The sequence below is a fragment of the Chiloscyllium plagiosum genome, unplaced genomic scaffold, assembly GCF_037043375.1.
Source record: "Chiloscyllium plagiosum isolate Xiang-an unplaced genomic scaffold, Cpla_swu_hap1 HiC_scaffold_2, whole genome shotgun sequence".
In the NCBI taxonomy this organism is placed as follows: domain Eukaryota; kingdom Metazoa; phylum Chordata; class Chondrichthyes; order Orectolobiformes; family Hemiscylliidae; genus Chiloscyllium; species Chiloscyllium plagiosum.
In genome coordinates this window covers 15,314,641-15,333,003 of record NW_028270140.1, presented here as the reverse complement: position 1 = coordinate 15,333,003, position 18,363 = coordinate 15,314,641, and the positions used below count along the sequence as shown (strand labels likewise).

The following is an 18,363-nucleotide window of genomic DNA, read 5'->3' as shown; positions in this document are numbered from 1 at the left end:
ATGCCTCTGTCTAAGTCTTTTTGATCTAGTCATGATTCGGAGATGCCGGTGTTGGACTGGGGTGTACAAAGTTAAAAATCACACAACACCAGGTTATAGTCCAACAGGTTTAATTGGAAGCACATTAGCTTTCGGAGCGACACTCCTTCATCAGGTGATTGTCACCTGATGAAGGAACGTCGCTCCGAAAGCTAGTGTGCTTCCAATTAAACCTGTTGGACTATAACCTGGTGTTGTGTGATTTTTAACTTTTTGATCTATACATGCTTGTTTAGTATGATTTGCCTTGTCACTGTACTTTGGTATAATCAATCAATGAGATCACCTCTTATTCTTCTAAACTCCTGTGAGTACCAACCTGTTTAGTCTTTGTTCATAAGATAATCTCTCCACACTGTGGTTCATCCTAGTGAACTTTCCCTGAACTGGCCCCAATGAGATAACATTTTTTTTCATGGGACCGAAACAGCTCACAGTACTACAAATGTGACCTTACCAGCAATTTGTACAATTGCAGTAAGAGTCCCTACTCGTATACTTCAAACCGTTTGAAATAAGGGCCAATAATCAGGCCTTCCTGATTACCTCAATGTTAGCTTTTTGGGTTTCATGCACAGTACCTTCAAGTCTCTTTGTGTCCTGGCATCTGTGGCTTTATTTGCCAACTTTTTGCCCACTTGCTTAACTCTCTCAAGAACCTGCCTTTCCACCTATTCTTGTGTTATCTGCAAATTTGGCTTTTGCTTAGTTTCTCCGGCAATTTCTCTTTTTTGTTTCAAATCTCTCAGCGTACAGAGTTCTTTGTTTTACTCAAGATCAGATTGGGGGGGGGGGGCTTGCCTAGAGATAGAGGACATTACCAGTACACCACAAGCCCCCTATCCTAAGGCTCTCTGCTGGTCTCTCCCAAAAAGTTCCAGGACTTCTTCTGAAGGTTCTCACTGCGCAGACTCCACACCGGGCGTCTAGGGGTCCACTGCGCAGACTCCACACCGGGCGTCTAGGGGTCCACTGCGCAGACTCCACACCGGGCGTCTAGGGGTCCACTGCGCAGACTCCACATCGGGCGTCTCGGAGCCCACTGCGCAGACTCTACATCGGGCGTCTCGGAGCCCACTGCGCAGACTTGGGTGCCGGCCCGCCGGTCGGAAGTGACGTCACGGCGCCCCCGCGGTGGGGGGAGATGGAAGTGACATCATGTCAGGCTGACAGCGCTGGGGACGGCGATGGAGGAGGAGCAGAAAGAGAACGTTCCGAGGGCCGCGGAGAGCGGCCTGGGCCCGGGCCCCGGCCCCGGCTCAGGCCCAGGCCCAGGCCAGGGCCAGGTGAGGAGCCACAGGCAAGACCCTGTAGCGGGGGCCGGAGGAGGATTATCTGCAACTCGGAGATCTCTGGCCAGCAATTGATCCGCCCTGAGACTCTCCCAACCCACCCCCACTCCCCCAGTTAGAGACTGACCCCCCCCGGACTGACAACCTCCCCCCCCCCCCCCGGGACTGACACCTCCCTCCCCCCCCCCCCCCCCGGGACTGACACCTCCCTTCCCCCCCCCCCCCCCGGGACTGACACCTCCCTTCCCCCCCCCCCCCCCCCCCCGGGACTGACACCTCCCTCCCCCCCCCCCCGGGACTGACACCTCCCTCCCCCCCCCCGGGACTGACACCTCCCTCCCCCCCCCCCCGGGACTGACACCTCCCTCCCCCCCCCCCCCCGGGACTGACACCTCCCTCCCCCCGGGACTGACACCTCTCACCCCCCCCCCCCCCCAGGACTGACAACCCCCCCCCCCGGGACTGACACCTCCCTCCCCCAGGACTGACACCTCCCTCCCCCCCCCCCCCCCCCGGGACTGACACCTCCCTCCCCCCCCGCCACCCCCCCCGGGACTGACACCTCCCTCCCCCCCCGCCCCCCCCCCCGGGACTGACACCTCCCTCCCCCCCCGGGACTGACACCTCCCTCCCCCCCCGGGACTGACACCTCCCTCCCCCCCGGGACTGACACCTCCCTCCCCCCCGGGACTGACACCTCCCTCCCCCCCGGGACTGACACCTCCCTCCCCCCCGGGACTGACACCTCCCTCCCCCCCGAGATTGACACCTCCCTCCCCCCCGGGACTGACACCTCCCTCCCCCCCCCCCCCCCCCCCGCCAGGGACTGACACATTCTCTCCCACCCCCACCCCACCACCCCCCAGCGACTGACACCTCCCCGCCTGGAGAGACTGACCCTTCCCCACCCCCATCCCAGGGACTGATCCCTCTTCACCCCTAGAGAATGACCTCTACCACCCAGAGACAGATCTACTCCCATCCCTACTACCGGGACTGACATCCACCATCGCCACCGAGAGGCTGCCCCCACCACCTGGAGACTGACCCCCAACCCCCATCTCTACCACCCAGAGACAGATTTACCACCACGTCCCCCACCCAAAGAGAGATCTCCCCCCACACTGACTACTAGAGACTGTCCTCACACCACCACAATGCAGAAACTCAACCCCCCTCCCACCACCACCACTCTGCATTAACCCCACCCAGGGACCCAGCCAACATTATAACGCCCAGAAGACCCGTAGACCTCTCTGGTACAGGGACTTCTCTTGGACTATGAGAGATATCCCCCCCTCCATCCCCCAAAATTGCAGTACTGCTTAAACCCTATAGAACCCCCCTGAATCAGGATTGTTTGAAAAGAGACCCTCATGAAACTGTGGTACCTCTGAAACTCTAAAATCCAGCCCCCTGACATTGAGAAATCTTGAAAATCTTGAAAAGACTCCTTTGCAAACCTGAAATCCTGGAGAGAAACCCTTTGAAGTCTGAATTTAAAACCCAGAGATTCCCCTTTCCAAAATCTAGAGAACTCAAAAGGTCAAAATCAGAGATCCAAAAGCCCAGAGAGCTCCTCTACCCAAAAGGAAACTGGGCTCTTCTGGAAATCTCGCCACACCTATCTCATTCTCCTCAAAATAGAGTGACACATCTTTACATAATATTCAAATCCTACTATGGAGGAATATGTGCAATCAAAATTCAAATTTCAATGTAGCACCCAGTTCTGCTTTTTGAATGAGACACTAATTCCCTTGGGCTGACATGAAAGATACAGACCACGGTTTGAAAATGAGCAACAACAAGTTCTCACTTTTTTTGTCCACTGTTTATCCCTCAACAAATGCTTACAATGCACCTAGTAATTTATCTTATTGCAGTTTGTGGTTATGTTTCTTATTTTGCAACAGTGGCTACATTGTGAGAGAGAGAAAGTGAGGGCTGCAGATGCTGGAGATCAGAGCTGAAAATGTGTTGCTGGAAAAGCGACCTCTATATTGTGAGAGAGTTTGGTTGTAGAGTGATATGGGGTATTGTGATGTTGTCAGTTATACTCTGTAAATGTGATTGCTTTTTAGTTAGCAGCAAATTTGGTTTATTGTGAGGTCATTGAATAAGAACTTTTGAGTACTGCACTGGTGTGTTCTAGTTTATATGCTGAAGATGATGAAGTTAGATTTACGGCAACAATCTTCTGATGCAGAGGCAAGAAGTGATCTTGTTGAAACATTTTATTGTGAGGACTTGACAGGTGCTGAGGCACTGTTTCCTTCACCTGAAGGGTCTAGAAATAGGGAACCATAGCGATCATGGAGAGTTATTCAGGCTGAAGAGTTGTGAACATTTGCAGTTTTCTGTACCAGAGAGCTGTGGATGCTTCGTCGAGGTTAAGAGGGACAGACTTTGAACATTAAGGGATTGGAGGGATATGAGAATCAAATGGCAGAGCAGGTTTAAGTAACTGGGCAGCCTCCAGCATCTCCTGTTTTCTTGTGTTTTCCAGACCCATCATTGAATCACAACTGAAATTGTCCATTTCTATGAGTTCACAAGTTTTAAAGCATGAGGAATGAGGAACCTCTAGTAACTCAGTTAGTAAATTCCAGAAAAAAATTACTTTCTCTGCCTGTGAGAACAATTTTTAATTAAAAACAAACAATGCTGGAGATCACACCGGGTCAGGCAGCATCCATGGAGAGAAAGCAAGTTAACATTTCGAGTCTAAATGACTCTTCATCAGAGCTGCAGTAATTTTTAAGTTTGGACCACTATAACTTCTCATTAGTCAATCCACTGAACAGCCGCTGATTTAAAAACAGAAAGTTGTCATGTCAGGTAGTGTTCTTTGGAGGGAAAAGCAGGTTTTCTTTCCATGATTATATACTTTCCTTCCTATCTAATCTCCTGCAGACCACAGTTGAATGTTTGTGTTTTGTGTATATCCTAAATTTTAATTGCTCCAGCATTCATAGCAATGGCCTCAACTCTGAAATATCCTCTCTACACCAGTCCGCCTTTCCACATCACATTCCTCCTACTATCCGACTTGATACCTCTTTGGATGGCTGTGTCGTTGTGCAAATTTTCTGCTTCGTGCTAAGTTTTAGGCAAGCACAAAATACAGGGAAAGAGGGGAATATAGAAGAAGAGGGAAGTTGCTGAATTAAGTTTCATTCACAGTTGTGAATTGACCTGTTAATTGGATTCAATTCTTGCTTCAAGGCAAGGGGCTAGGGATTAGGGTTGAGCGTATGTGCCTAAAATCATGTCAGTTAACTTGTTGTAAAATTATGCAATGTTATGGCACAGGCAGAATCAGTTTGCACCTGAACTAATCTTCAAACACAGCATTTTACAAAAAGCAAATAACGACAGCAAATTAAGATGATTCTATAGAATGTGCAGTTTCCTAAAAATGTATTTTCATAAGACAAAGACCATTTTTATAAATCTCTGACAGATGTCTCTTTATTGGTATCACAAAAGTCTGTTTTTTTGTATTTATTACAAAAGCTATTCCCACTGAAGAAGATACTGAAAGTATGGTTACTGTAGCCTGGCCTGGAGTCGTGTTGGTTTGTGGCTTAATGACAGACTCAGATGGCTGGATCCCATGCTGTTGTGGGTCTAAATCCTGAAACTGGCTGCTATTTTGAGTGGGTTGATTTATTATGCATTAAATCAAGTGGCTGACGTTGAACAAGTGGCTTGTTTGTATCACTTAAAGTTGGGTTAAAATGACGGGTGGTGCTGTTGCAATTCATTAATTTTTCGCTAGACACATTCTGAGCTGTTTCCTGTGATGACTTCAGGTAGATCGGGAAGAACATATAACTTTAGAATGTCTGCATGTCAAATGTAATGATACTATTTTTAATTAATGTGAACTGTCTTTGAAGTTGAAGCCTCGTCTTTATTGACTCTTTTACAAGTAAAAATCATTCAGCAAACCTTAGTGACATTTCTATAGCGTTAAACAAAATATTTAATATTAGTGATGTCCTTGGCAATATTTTGTTATGCCTGGTTGCAAGACATGACAAGGCCCAACAAAGTGTGGGACAGAACTTATCTCGCACTCCCTCCCACTCCTTTCTCTACTCACAACACAGCTCTCTTGTGATGGTATTTGGCAACCGACATTAACCTGTGATATTCATGGGGATAAGTTTGGACAGATCAAAGATCAGACAGATACGATCAAATTTTCATCTCCTCTGCTGTAAATTGCTACAATTCAACATCAGCTGACAGTCTGCTTGCTCGGCGGTTGGAATTTATTTTTGTCCTTCATCAGTATTATCTGTCTTGTAATACTTCCTGTGAAAGCAGCTGCTGCTTGTGATGCTCTTTATTCCAGTCATTTCATTTGTACTGCTTGTTCTAGCAGCAAACTAAGATGTTATAATGTATTAGAGTGTAGAAAGTTAGTGAGTTGTTTATTACCAGAAGGGAAAGCATATTCTTGTCAACTGTGTACATAAGCAAAAGATTGGAGGAGATTTATTCATGAATAAAATAATTCAAATAAAATAATCTGCAACAAAATGAAATGCTTGTGTCTGAATAGCACTTTACCAGACCTTAGGATGCCCTAAAGCTCTTTAGACCCAGCAAAGTATTTTTGAAAGGAAGTAATTGCATTGTTGGAAGTACAGCAGCCATTTTGCTCCCACAGTGTAAAGCTCTCATTTTTGTGATGTTGCTTGAAGGATAGTTACAAGACACCAACTCACTGCTCTTCTTCAAAATAGTGCTATAGGATCTTCTATATCCACCTGAGAGGGCAGATGAAACTTCAGTTTAATGTCAATTTAATGGCATCTCAATGGATTGAGCAATCTCAGTGCCATTCAATTGTCTCAACCTAGATTTTAGTGCTCAGGTCTTCGAGTTGGAGTCGCACCCGGTACCTTCTGATGTTGTTGAGAGTATTGCCAACCGAACAATTGTATAACAATTGAACAATCATGGTACTTCAAACTTTCTGGCCTTTTTTTGGTCTTTGTCATTTCTTTTTAGCTTGTCTTGAGTTTGTTGTTTCAGTACTGAGAATCTTTCCAGTCACCTTGTGGCATACAAGAAAGTGGAATGGATGCTGAGAGTACAATGAGCCCTGACCCATTGAAGGTGTAAGCCTCAACAATTTAAAATATTTCTGCTTTTGTAATTGCTAAATTGTGCAGTATAGTGTGTGCAAGTGGAATGAAACTTATTTTATATGCAATGGTTTGTAACTACAGGAGAGAAGAGGCTTTCATTTAGAAGCCTGGTCCTCTGGGAGGAACAATCATTGTATCACTCAATACCTTCTGGCTGAAGACCCATGCTTTCCTAGCCTCTACAATACAGTCACAGAGAAGGACAGTAACAAAATGTGGATATTTAGGTCAGGATAATTTAAAACAATGTAATTTGTAATTTTTGTATTGCTACTAGCCAGCTGAATTACATTGCTGAAGGTGGAAGCAGAATAGTTTTTATTGGGAGATGGAGAATGATGGAGCTGGCAATGTTATATGATGTATTGTCATTTTGAAAGATTACAGTTAGGTAGCTTGCGTGAAGGCAGTGACCAGCCTTTTTGTTCTTATTTCTAAATAATGCTTCTGAAATTGGAGTCATGATTTGCATATGCAGTGGAGCTTTTTAACATATACAATGTATTATGTAAACCAAGTTTGCCAGAAATCTGTAAAGAAAGTAGTCCAATCTGTCACGTAGTGTAAGCTGTTAAATGTCACTGTTCTTGTGATCATTAACTTTGTGTCAGGTGAAGCAGCGCAGCAGGACCGATGGACAAGAGCTACCAATGAAAGCTAGCCCTGCTGCTTACATTAAGGATTTCAGTGACCCAGTCTACAAAGAAATTGCTGTCACAAATGGCCATATCAACAGAATGACTCGTGATGAACTTCGCACAAAGCTAGCGGAACTCCACCTGGAAACCAGGTAAGTATCATTCTGGCCAGTGATGGAGATTGGGGGGAAATAAAACACCGGCAGATAACTGTTACATCCTGGTTCAATAGGATAATGTACTTTAGAAGTTGTAAAAATTGTCTTCTATGTGCTGCAGAAATGCATGCTACACTGTTGGTGGTCATTAAGAGGTGGGTGGGGATTGGTGAAGACACTGAAATCCAAAACCAGTTCTTGTGAAAATAAGCCAGTGAACCTTTCATTTATGTCTCAACTAGACCCATGTAGAGTTTCCTTGTTTCTATAACCATATGACCTACTCTTGGTCCAGTAGCAGTAATTACTAATGAGTACATTGTGGCTGCCTTTGCTGTTTTTTCAGTCAAGTCTGTGTCTAGAATTGACAAAGGTTTGAAATAGATTTTAGGTGTAAAAATTATGAGCATAATTTTAGGAGTCCAAGCATCTTGTTCTGTGTCACAGAACCAGAGGTCAGGGCATGTCCTTTCCAATTCCTTTAATATTCTCTTGGCCAAATTCTCAACTCTAACAATACCATACTGATTGTATTTGTAATGCAGGTTGCATACTTTTGTGCAAGTAACTATAAATATATTAACTCTTTTGGAGAAAATGATGTACCAGGAAAATAAATTGCTGTTGATGAAATGTATAGGAATAATACATGCATATTATTAATTATATTTTTCTCTTTCTGTCTTAAATTCTGTCAATTCCTTGTGTTTGTCTATTTTTCACTTTTTGTCTGTCTTACATGATTTGTTTCATCCTCTGTCTCTATGTTTATGTCTCACGGTCATTGCTCTCTTGCTGATCTCCTTTAGGGGAGTGAAGGATGTACTGAGAAAGCGATTAAAAAATTACTACAAGAAGCAGAAACTGACTCAGACATTGCTAATCAAACCAGAGTGTTCTGATACGTATTACGATTACATCTGTGTCATTGACTTTGAAGCAACATGTGAAGAGAACAACCCACCAGAATACTTGCATGAAATTATTGAATTTCCCATTGCCCTTGTGAATACCCGCACCCTCGAAATTGTAAGTAATCATCTGCTTTGTACACCTTGCGTGAGATTTAAATAAGATCTTGCACCTTATCGTAAATAAAGCACTGTGCATCTGTGTATGCAGTCTCAATTAAGTTGGAAAATGTTGTAACAAGAATTTACAAATGAAACACTACCTCTGTACTACCAGGTACGGCGACATTCCTGCCGTACCTGGAGAAAAAGCCTAGATAATTTGCTCCAATGTGTTCATTTTCTAGGGCTTGAACTTCTGACAAAGGTAAAAATGTTACCACACAAGCCAAGGTGACACTTAATCTCTGTAAAGAAATATAATCTTCCTGCAGGGTTGTTATATTTTGCTGGGCAGTTCCTCCTGTAAAATACTACTGTTGTATAAACTGTGTTTGCTTAATACCATGTTTAGTTTTCCAAACATGCAGCTGCATTCCAGGGTCTGCTTAATGACAGTTTGCCAGTGAAATCTTTTATAATCAGTGTAGAAATTGGGACAGAATCACTGCAAAGTTGAAGAAGTTATTGAGAACTTTGGCCACATAATTTTATAGGCTATGTTTCAAGTTTTCCCACTCACCTTTGGGTGAAAAGATTAGATTAGATTCCCTGCAGTGTGGAAACAGGCCCTTTGGCCCAACAAGTCCACACCGACCATCCGAAGAGCAACCCACCCAGATCCATTTCCCTCTGACTAATGCTCCTAAAACTGGGCAGTTTAGCATGACAATTCACCTGCCCTGCACATCTTTGAACTGTGGGAAGAAACTGGAGCACCCAGAGGAAACCTACCCAGACACTGGGAGAATGTGCAATCGCCACACAGACAGTCGCTCAAGGCTGAAATTGAACCTGGAACCCTGAGTCACCTTGCCACCCCTGCTTTTAAAAGGTGCTTCCTGATTTCCTGATTTTATTTCTCAATGATCAAACTCTATTTTCAAGTTGATGCCCTCTTGTATCTCATTGTTCTTCTCTTTTGTTCTTTGAGGGACCTTTCTGAACAAATTAGTTGTGGAATTTGTATGCATTATTTCAAAATATAATTCAAAAGCTGAGAGACACTCTGTGGATGCAAAAGGCCCTATATAAATACAAACATTATTTTTCTCTTAATTGTGTGAGGCAAGATTTCACAAGGTCTCTGAGGATATTCACAAAAGACCCTTTTTATTTTACTGCTTTCAAGGAGGATACATTCCAGGAATATGTCAAACCAGAACTGAAACCCAAGCTGACAGAATTTTGTACCAAACTCACAGGCATCACACAGGTAATCCGGTTTCATTTAAGTTTTGTTTGGTTTAAAAATATCTTCTGAATGTCAGATGTTTGCTTAAAATTTGTTTTCCACATGTCAGAAGATTTTACTGACATTTTCGTGTTGTCTAATAGTGGCATTATAGAAGTCATCAGGTTGACGAGTGACAGATGGAGTTTAATTTAGATAAATGCGAGGTGCTGCATTTTGGGAAAGCAAATCTTAGCAGGACTTATATATTTAGTGGTAAGGTCCTAGGGAGTGTTAATGAACAAAGAGACCTTGGAGTGCAAGTTCATAGCTCCTTGAAAGTGGAGTCACAGGTAGATAGGATAGTGAAGAAGGTGTTTGGTATGCTTTCCTTTATTAGTCAGAGTACTGAGTATAGGAATTGGGAGGTCATGTTGCGGCTGTACAGGACATTGGTTAGGCACTTCTGAAATATTGCATGCAATACTGGTCTCCTTCCTATCTGAAGAATGTTGTGAAACTTGAAAGGGTTCAGAAAAGATTTACAAGGATGTTGCTGGGGTTGGAGGATTTGAGATCCAGGGAGAGGTTGAATAGGCTGGGGCTGTTTTGCCTGGAGCGTCAGAGGCTGAGGGTTGACTTTATAGAGGTTTATAAAATCATGAGGGGCATGGATAGGGTAAATAGGCGCAAAGTCTTTTCCCTCGGGGTGTGGGAGTCCAGAGCTAGAGAGCATAGGTTTAGGGTGAGAGGGGAAAGATATACAAGGGACGTGAGGGGCAACTTTTTCACGCAGAGGGTGGTACGTATGTGGAATGAGCTGCCAGAGGAAGTGGTGGAGGCGGGTACAATTACAACATTTAAAAGGCATCTGGATGGGTATATGAATAGGAAGGGTTTGGAGGATACGGGCCAGATGCTGACAGGTGGGACTAGATTGGGTGGGGATATCTGGTTGACATGGACGGGTTGGACCGAAGGGTCTGTTTCCCTGCTGTACATCTCTATGACTATGCGTTGTGAGATTTGAGACAATTTTTTAAAAAGTACATTTTTAAATTGCATTTTCTTTTGTGGTGTTTTCAAAACATCCCTGATTTTCAAAGCAGAATATCTAAAATATATCCATGTGTGGCCACAAAGCATCAATGATAGACTCAATCGATGCACTACTATGATTTATAAAGTAGTAATTTCTGAAAGGCTTATTAGATTATTTAGAGTTGGCAAAATATTTTAACCTGCATTGGTAGAGAAGCAAAGTGTAGTTCACCTTTTATCACATTTCTGTTACACTTGTATACTTGCATTCCCCATTCTATACTTCTATGACCATATTAATAATGGAAATGCTTTATCAATAATTGTATAAATGTGGCCACAGATTAGGTAATTTTCAATTGGAGATTGAAGTCTAGTACATTCCTCCCTTCTTCCAACCTGCTTTAAATCCCAAACTTTAAAATATTTGTCATCACCTTCTTTGTCTTAATATTTAAAAGAGAGAATTTAGCAATCAAGCATTAAATGAAGGTTAATATTTCAGCTTGTTTAAGTGTACATGCTTCGTTTATTCCAGGATATGGTTGACAAAGCAGGGAGTTTTCCAGATGTTCTTCAGCAAGTGGTTAACTGGATGAGAGAGAAGGAACTTGGAACCAAATGCAGATATGCAGTACTAACTGATGGGTATGTATTAGACCCTCATGAAACACACCAAGATCTTCAGACTGGCATTAGTTCATAATGTGGTGGTGCTGCACTGGGGTGGACAAAGACAAAAGTCCCACGACACCAGGCTATAGTCTGACAGGTTTATTTGAAATCCAAGCTTTCTGAGCGCTGCCCCTTCATCAGATAATTGAGAAGAAACTGAGTGGTTAAATGGGAGGATTGCATAATTTGATTAGTTTGACTACTTTGTTAACTTGCCATAGTATGCCTGCTAATTTACAATGCAGTTTGACTCAGTTAATACTTTACACAAACTATTCTAGTAGGGGGTTGGTTAGCTTAGTTGGCTGGACAGCTGCTTTACAATGCAGAGTGACACCAAGAGAATGGATGAATTTCCACACTGGTTGATGTTACTATAGACTCTCCTTAACCTTGCTCCTTGACTGAGTTGTGGTAAAACCATTATCTGTCATCTCTCTCCCTCTCTCTTTCCTTCTCGCTCTGTTGCTCTCTAGTGAGAGAGTTGCCTCTGGGAATATGGCAATTTTACTTTACCTCTTCCTGTTCTAATTTCTGGTGTATAAATTCTCCACTAGTTGTGCACCCAGTGTACCTTTGATGCCAGAACTCCATCAGAATGGTATTTTGTAGCAGTCGATTAATACTGTATCGAGATAATAAGACCATGAGGCATAGGAGCAGAAGTGGGCCATACAACGCATTATCATGGCTGATTTATAATCCTGGTCATGATGTGCAGTTATTGTCAGTAAAGAGAAATAAAACACCTTATAAAGCCTCTGGGAATGTGGACTGCTCTTCAGGACTATGCTGCTGGTCTAACATCCAGAACTGTGTACCTGAACACCACCTCCTCATAAACATCTGGAATTCATAATTGCGTTTCCACAAAACAATTGGATATGTCATTAATATTGCATATCTGTAATTAGTAACTTGGATTTGGCTTTCTCTATGTGACTGACTAATTCAATATAGCAATTTATTTCCAACCCCCACACTTTAGCTCCTGGGACATGAGCAAATTCCTCAATGTTCAGTGCCATCTTAGCAGCATCGAGTATCCACAGTTTGCAAAGAAATGGATTAACATTCGAAAAAGTTATGGTAACTTCTACAAGGTTTGTAATTTGTTTTTCCTGGTGTTATGAATCCGGTAATAAAATTAAGTACAAATTTTGTTATTATCCGACAGGCAGGTTCAAAACCAGCAGCCCCTCTCTCGGCCCTGACATCCATCCCTTTAAGCCCTTACAAATCATTCCCGTTTGTTCCTGTATTTCAGACTGGTTGCTTTTTCCTGTTAAATACTTATGGATCTGAAGATTTGAAAATTGCATTAATCTCAAAAGCAGATACAGTCAGTTCTGATGTAACGTGATAGTTCTGTTCTCATGCGATCTCACGTTATATGAAAATCTTGCAATAGCAGCGCCATCTATAGTAATGGGGCTGGAACTGCGTTATGACCAGTACATGTAAGGAAAGTTCACGTTCTACAAATAACGGTCTAAATTCTTCAATCACGTTAAAGCCAATTCGTGTTGAAGAAACACGCTTTAAAGCAGAACAGACTAAATCCAAATGCCAAGATTTGTTGGTATTAGCAGTGTTATTGAATGTATTTGATGATACGTGGTTGTGCCAACTTGCCAGACCAATGACATTAACACTTGGGCACTCCTGATTGTTATTTACAGATTTAGAAAATGGATACTGATATTGAATTTAATCCACTGTCGCTAATTTAAAGCATATTGTGGTATTCTTGCCATTGCAACTTAAAACATTAGAATAATAAATTTGGGTAGACAAAGATCATTATTGAAACAATCATAATGGAGACCTCACAGGATGGCTTACATTCTATCATCATCAACTGGTGAGCGCGTAAAGATAGTGGATGCATTGAAAGAGAATTATGAAGTGTTCAATTTGTGCTTAAAACAAGTACAGTAGGAACAAATTACTGCAGATGCTGGAATCTGTATGAAAAAAAAATTGTGGGAGATCACAGTGGGTCAAGCAGCATCAAAGGAGAGAAAGCACGGTGAAACTTTGAGCCTAGAATACTCTTCAGGAGAGCTGGGACAGTTGGAACTTTGTCCTCCGCTTTAGGAAGGATGCTGAATTGGAGTCATTGATCTGAATCAATACTGAAACAATTGTGTTGCAGGGAGCAGTGATCTAAATATTAGTCTGTATTTATGTAGCAGATTTAGTCCTAGGCTATAAACTGTAATGGTCCAAGGGCAGTAACCTAGTAATTCAGGTGTACTGAATGTTGGGGATACAGGAATGAGGAGAGACGAATCTCAATGTCTGACTGACTAGACTTGAGATACCCCCTTTGTTAGGTCTGAAGTTATGTTTATGTGAAGTTGCTGAGAACCAACAGGTGCCATGTGAGCAAAATGCAGAAGATCAACCTGGTGTGGCTCTGATAAGAAGGGGAGCAACTTGTGCGGCAGTGGTGGCTATCTGGTTGAAGAGAACGATGGTGCTTGCTGTCCATCAGGAGCTGGAGAAGGTTGTTTTTTGAGGGGGGGGTGAACAAATTGATCCTGGACTGGAGAGAGCAGTTTCATAAGTGGCCTGCATTCTGAAAATCTGCAGACTGGCATTTCCAAAGATAGTTTACATTTCCATCTAGTGCTGAAATGCTATCAAATTCTGACTGGATTGATGGAGTGTGGCATATGGATTTTGGGAAGTCTGGACCAGTGATTTAACAGTAATGGCAGCTGTGAACTATGGTGAGGACACAGCAGAGCTAAACCTTGAGCAGTTACTTCATGATTGAGCTGTAATTAGAAATACAGTAGTGAATTATTAATTCTGTATTTGGTAGCTTTCAAGGCAACATTACTTTTTTATATCCATTAGCCTGAGATAAAAATGACGGTCTTTAAATGTATGAAAAGGGCTGCTTTTTGAAAAACTACAGCAAGTTTAAATTATTACACATTACTGAATCAGTCCCCATCCTCAAAAACACAGCTTAGTTTTTAACTATTAGGGTTTTGTAGTGATTTTCAGATTTGCACATTATCAGCGATCGGTACTGTTGATGGCATCACTGACAGTGTTTACTGCTTGCACCTGTGTAGTTGGAAGGGCCATTGTTATACAACTGTCTGAGGTCTGTACAAACAGTGAGAAACCAACAAGCCCCTTACCCTTGTTACTCCAATTAATCTGATCATGATTCATCAGTACCTCAAATTAAATTTACCCACCTTTGAAGAATATCCTTTAACACCCCACCCTGGAAAAAAAGCCTATTAGTCTTGGAAATTGTTTTACTAATCCGGTATCTATATTTCTTCCATTGTCAATTGTGACCATCACTCCATGGCATTTATAACTTTGTTGCCCTGATGATGTCACGGCGTTCAGCCTATTCCAAAGGCAGTTACGATTCACCCACACCACGGTGTGGGCCTGGAATCGTGTGTAGGTCAAGGATAAGTTACAAGCTTTCTTTCTCAAAGTATATTAATTGAATAAGTCTTTTTTAATGACAGTCCGATGGTTTCCTCACCGCTAACTTTGACTGATTTTATTTAACTGATTCTGCTGCTGATGTTACAGATCAGAACTGATTATTGCTGCAGATCTTGTCTTTAATTTTTTGGATTGTTGCATTTTTCAAAAAATTGAATTGATTCTGTTTTTTAAAAAAAATTACTTGACCTGAAGAGCATCAGCTTTTCCTAAAACACTTGATGAAGTTTGTTCCAAATTCCATTTTGTACAAATTTGTCCTTGGCTGTTACCCTTGGCTGTTTTTGAGAGAATCTCTGGTCATCTGCCTGCAGGTTCCCAGGACTCAGACCAAACTCGCCTCTATGCTCGAAAAGCTGGGGATGAAGTATGAAGGGAGGCCTCACAGCGGGCTGGATGATTCCCGAAACATCGCGCGCATTGCTATACGAATGCTCCAGGATGGATGTGAGCTGCGAGTGAATGAGGGGCTGCAAGCAGGGCAGCTGATGAATGTACCAAATAGCTCCCCACTGGAGAGTGCTCCTCCTCCATATTCATCATGGCAGAAAATATAGTCACCATAAGAAACAAGACGGGAGCAAGCTGGATTCCAATAAGCCCAGTCAGTTTAAGAGAACACAACATTGTGACTACTTGCTGGCAGCTGCAAAAGACTCTATTGTTTTCTTTAGAAACTGACTCGTTCAAAAGCACTGGCAGAATTTTGTGCCACATTTTTCAATTAAGTCATAGGATTGCATGTTGCATTCCAATTGTGCTGTGAGGCTTACTGTACAGTATAAAATGCTGAAAGGTGTGGGGGATGAGAACTAGCCAAATTCAGCTTAATCCTTTAGAACCACAATTTTAATTAAAACAAAACACCTACAAAAGCACTGATGTATAATAATCCAGCTTTGCCTTTTTATATCTCATTGAGTAAACTTTTCAAAAGTATTGTGAAATTATCACCTTTAAAGAAAAATGCTCTTAATTAATAGTTTGTCATATGCATCCTAAGGTCATATAAAGTCTGTCTTATCTAAAGGAAACCAAGAATCAGCTTTATGCAGTCTTAAGCTCATGACAGGGATATTTTTGTTTATCTGATTAGATTGATGGCCCAGCATAATTCCTGTGCCATGCTAATTTGCCAAAATAAATGCAGCCCAACTTTATTGGGTTTGACTAATAAGCAGAAAATTTCAATGTGGTAATTTGCTCCATCAAACATGGTGGTAACCTGCATTTTTCATAGTCATTTTCCTTACTCTCTGCCTCAAGGGAACTTGTTCTCTTTTCTCTCTCACACAACTCTACGTTTAATTTTGTACTAATTTAAAATTTCTAGCAAATTATATCCATGACTTTTTTATGCCAATTGTTTGAACATGTAGATCCAGCTAGAATTTATACTGCAATGCTTATTAGATTTTTAAAATACAATATTTATTTTTCTTTATACATCACTTACCATACTTTAATATTTCCCTTACCTTCTAAAGGAGACAGAAATAGCAATTAAATTTCCTAAGACAGAGCCACTCTGTACTTGTTCAAGAGTAATGAAGGCTGTTACACCTTTTGAACTTTCCATCAAGCAAGAGCTCACAGGAGAGATTCTTCCCCCTTGTTACAAATGTGTATCACTTTACAGTGCCTCTTAATTGTATTAACTATGGAGATAAGTTTGACTGCTCATTCTCAAAGGATGGAGGTGCAGGGTCAGTGTAAAGGGGCATAACATTTCTTCGGTCAACATTGTTCCATGAAAGGAGTGTGGAATTTATCTGTCGTTTCATTTCTCCATGTGAAAGTTTCAATAGATTGGGACTTGTTCAGTGCCTTTGTTTGGATTTGTTGATTAAAGGCTCATTTTCAAAAGATTTCTTAAACTGCATGTGTGCTCTTTATTCGAACCTTTAGTTTATGAAGCACACTTACAACGTTGTTGGCTGGGTAGCTGATATAAATGATTCTCATCTACCATTATGAAACCTAAACAGGTAACATTGTGCTATTGAATGAAACTCTTGAAGGACTCAGGTCCTCTTCTCATTGGAAACTATTTCCTGAAATTTTGATTTTGGACCACTGGGAAGTAATCTAAATGGAAGCACTTAGCCATAGCCCTCCTTCTCCATGATCCTGTACAAAGCCAGGCTTGTGGAGTTGATTTACTTGTCTTTGATTTCACTCAGCTGTGCCTGAGTATAATTGCAGGAGCAGACACCCTTGGGACCTAGAACCTACCCTGCTATTCAATAAGGTTATTGCTGATCTGTCCTCATCCTAATAAAAATTTCCCCATGTCAGTACTTGTAACTGAACCACAATAATTGGCTACAGATAAAATAACCTCGCATTGGTCATGCAATTCCTATTTCAACTGAAAAATGAATTTAAGCGTTGAACCTCCCTTTTCATTGATCTAACTTGCTAGTACCTGTACACAATTAAAATTAACTGACCACTCTCTGGACTTGGGGATTGAATGGGGAGTAAACTTGCAACCTTGCAGTCAGTGTAACACTCCCCTTTATGTAGGCCTTCATAATACTGTTATGATCCACAGTAATAAGCAATTTAGATTTACACAGACACTAATATAGTGAAAAAGTGCATGTTATGTTTTACTTTAGGGTGAGCATTAGAGTCCTGAGGGATGAAGATGTTTCTGAAATTGCTTAAAGGTGCATTTTAGGAAGGCTTTTAAAACGCAGCATGTGAACCAATGTGGGGCTACTGAGGGAGATAATTCCACAAAAGGATTGTAATTGGGAGCTATAGTTAAAGGCCATGAACTGGCATTCAAAATTAAAAAGAGAAATAAAACAGATTTGCAAATAAAAATTGTGAAGCTAATGTTTTGTGAAATGAAAAACCAGTAAAAGTTGATAAGAAAAGAGATACACATTGGAGTGTGACTGCAGGCAGTTTGGAGGTTAGGGAGGGGCTGTGGTAAAGTGGGAAATCAGGATATCAATAAAGGTTTTAGCAGTTGTTTGTGAATTGGTGACTGAGAGAATATTTTTAAGGTAGAAGTAGACTGTCTTTGTAGTGAAATTTAAAGATATTCATTAAGTCGATGAGGTTGTACGTAGTTAGCTTGGTGTTTGTGTGGATATAGCTGGTGGGTGTTAGTCATAGACAATGATACATTGCAGACTATTATATGTATCCTTGCAGATGCTTATTGGAAAAAACATGCCCATTCTTTAAACAAAAGGAAGGGGGATGTTAGATCCCAGAAAGGCAGTGGATATTTAAGACAGCTCGATGTTATCATGACATGTAATGTTCTAGTATAAAGGTCTCCACTGCACCTTTGGTACATTCAGTACAATGGAATCAGTGCATTGTGTGGTCAGTCAGCTATGTCCATTTTACAATCAAGCAATGTAGTTGTAACGTCAGTAAACAACCCAGACAGTGTGTAAGTCTGAGATCTTGTAACAGTGTAAACAGTTGAAGTTTAGTCACAACACCAAGACACCTGTCTCAACAAGAATGCAGTCTTTGTAGTAAATGCTACTGGAGCTAACATCTCATGAATAACTTAGACCATATCATGCTGTCAGTGATAGTTGACCCAAGGAACCACGTTAACTATATTATCCTGCTCACACTGAATGGG

At 41.7% G+C, this 18,363-nt stretch overlaps 1 protein-coding gene across 3 annotated transcripts; it reads left to right on the top strand.

The window, feature by feature from the left end:
• The first annotated feature begins 1,183 nt into the window (after positions 1-1,183).
• Positions 1,184-16,612, top strand: eri1 (exoribonuclease 1). 3 transcript variants are annotated; one of them, XM_043720012.2, is made up of 8 exons: positions 2,661-6,469; positions 6,581-6,726; positions 7,111-7,289; positions 8,105-8,324; positions 9,498-9,581; positions 11,119-11,228; positions 12,244-12,358; positions 15,059-16,612. In XM_043720012.2, the coding sequence occupies exons 3-8, from the start codon at positions 7,150-7,152 to the stop codon at positions 15,299-15,301; spliced, it is 912 nt and encodes a 303-aa protein (XP_043575947.1). In that variant the 5' UTR covers positions 2,661-6,469; positions 6,581-6,726; positions 7,111-7,149; the 3' UTR covers positions 15,302-16,612. The 3 variants fall into 3 exon arrangements, with proteins under 3 accessions (XP_043575937.1, XP_043575947.1, XP_087850985.1); XM_043720002.2 differs by lacking the exons at positions 2,661-6,469; positions 6,581-6,726 and adding an exon at positions 1,184-1,325; XM_087994859.1 differs by having other exon boundaries at positions 2,661-6,726.
• The last annotated feature ends 1,751 nt before the right edge of the window (positions 16,613-18,363 follow it).

What these genes read in the sequence shown, in the direction of transcription:
- eri1 (XM_043720002.2), top strand. Translation starts at nt 1,227, where the DNA reads ATGGAGGAGGAGCAGAAAGAGAACGTTCCGAGGGCCGCGGAGAGCGGC. An exon ending in ATACCCGCACCCTCGAAATT is followed by an intron (nt 8,325 to 9,497) that starts GTAAGTAATCAT and finishes ACTGCTTTCAAG; the next exon opens with GAGGATACATTCCAGGAATA. An exon ending in GTTATGGTAACTTCTACAAG is followed by an intron (nt 12,359 to 15,058) that starts GTTTGTAATTTG and finishes ATCTGCCTGCAG; the next exon opens with GTTCCCAGGACTCAGACCAA.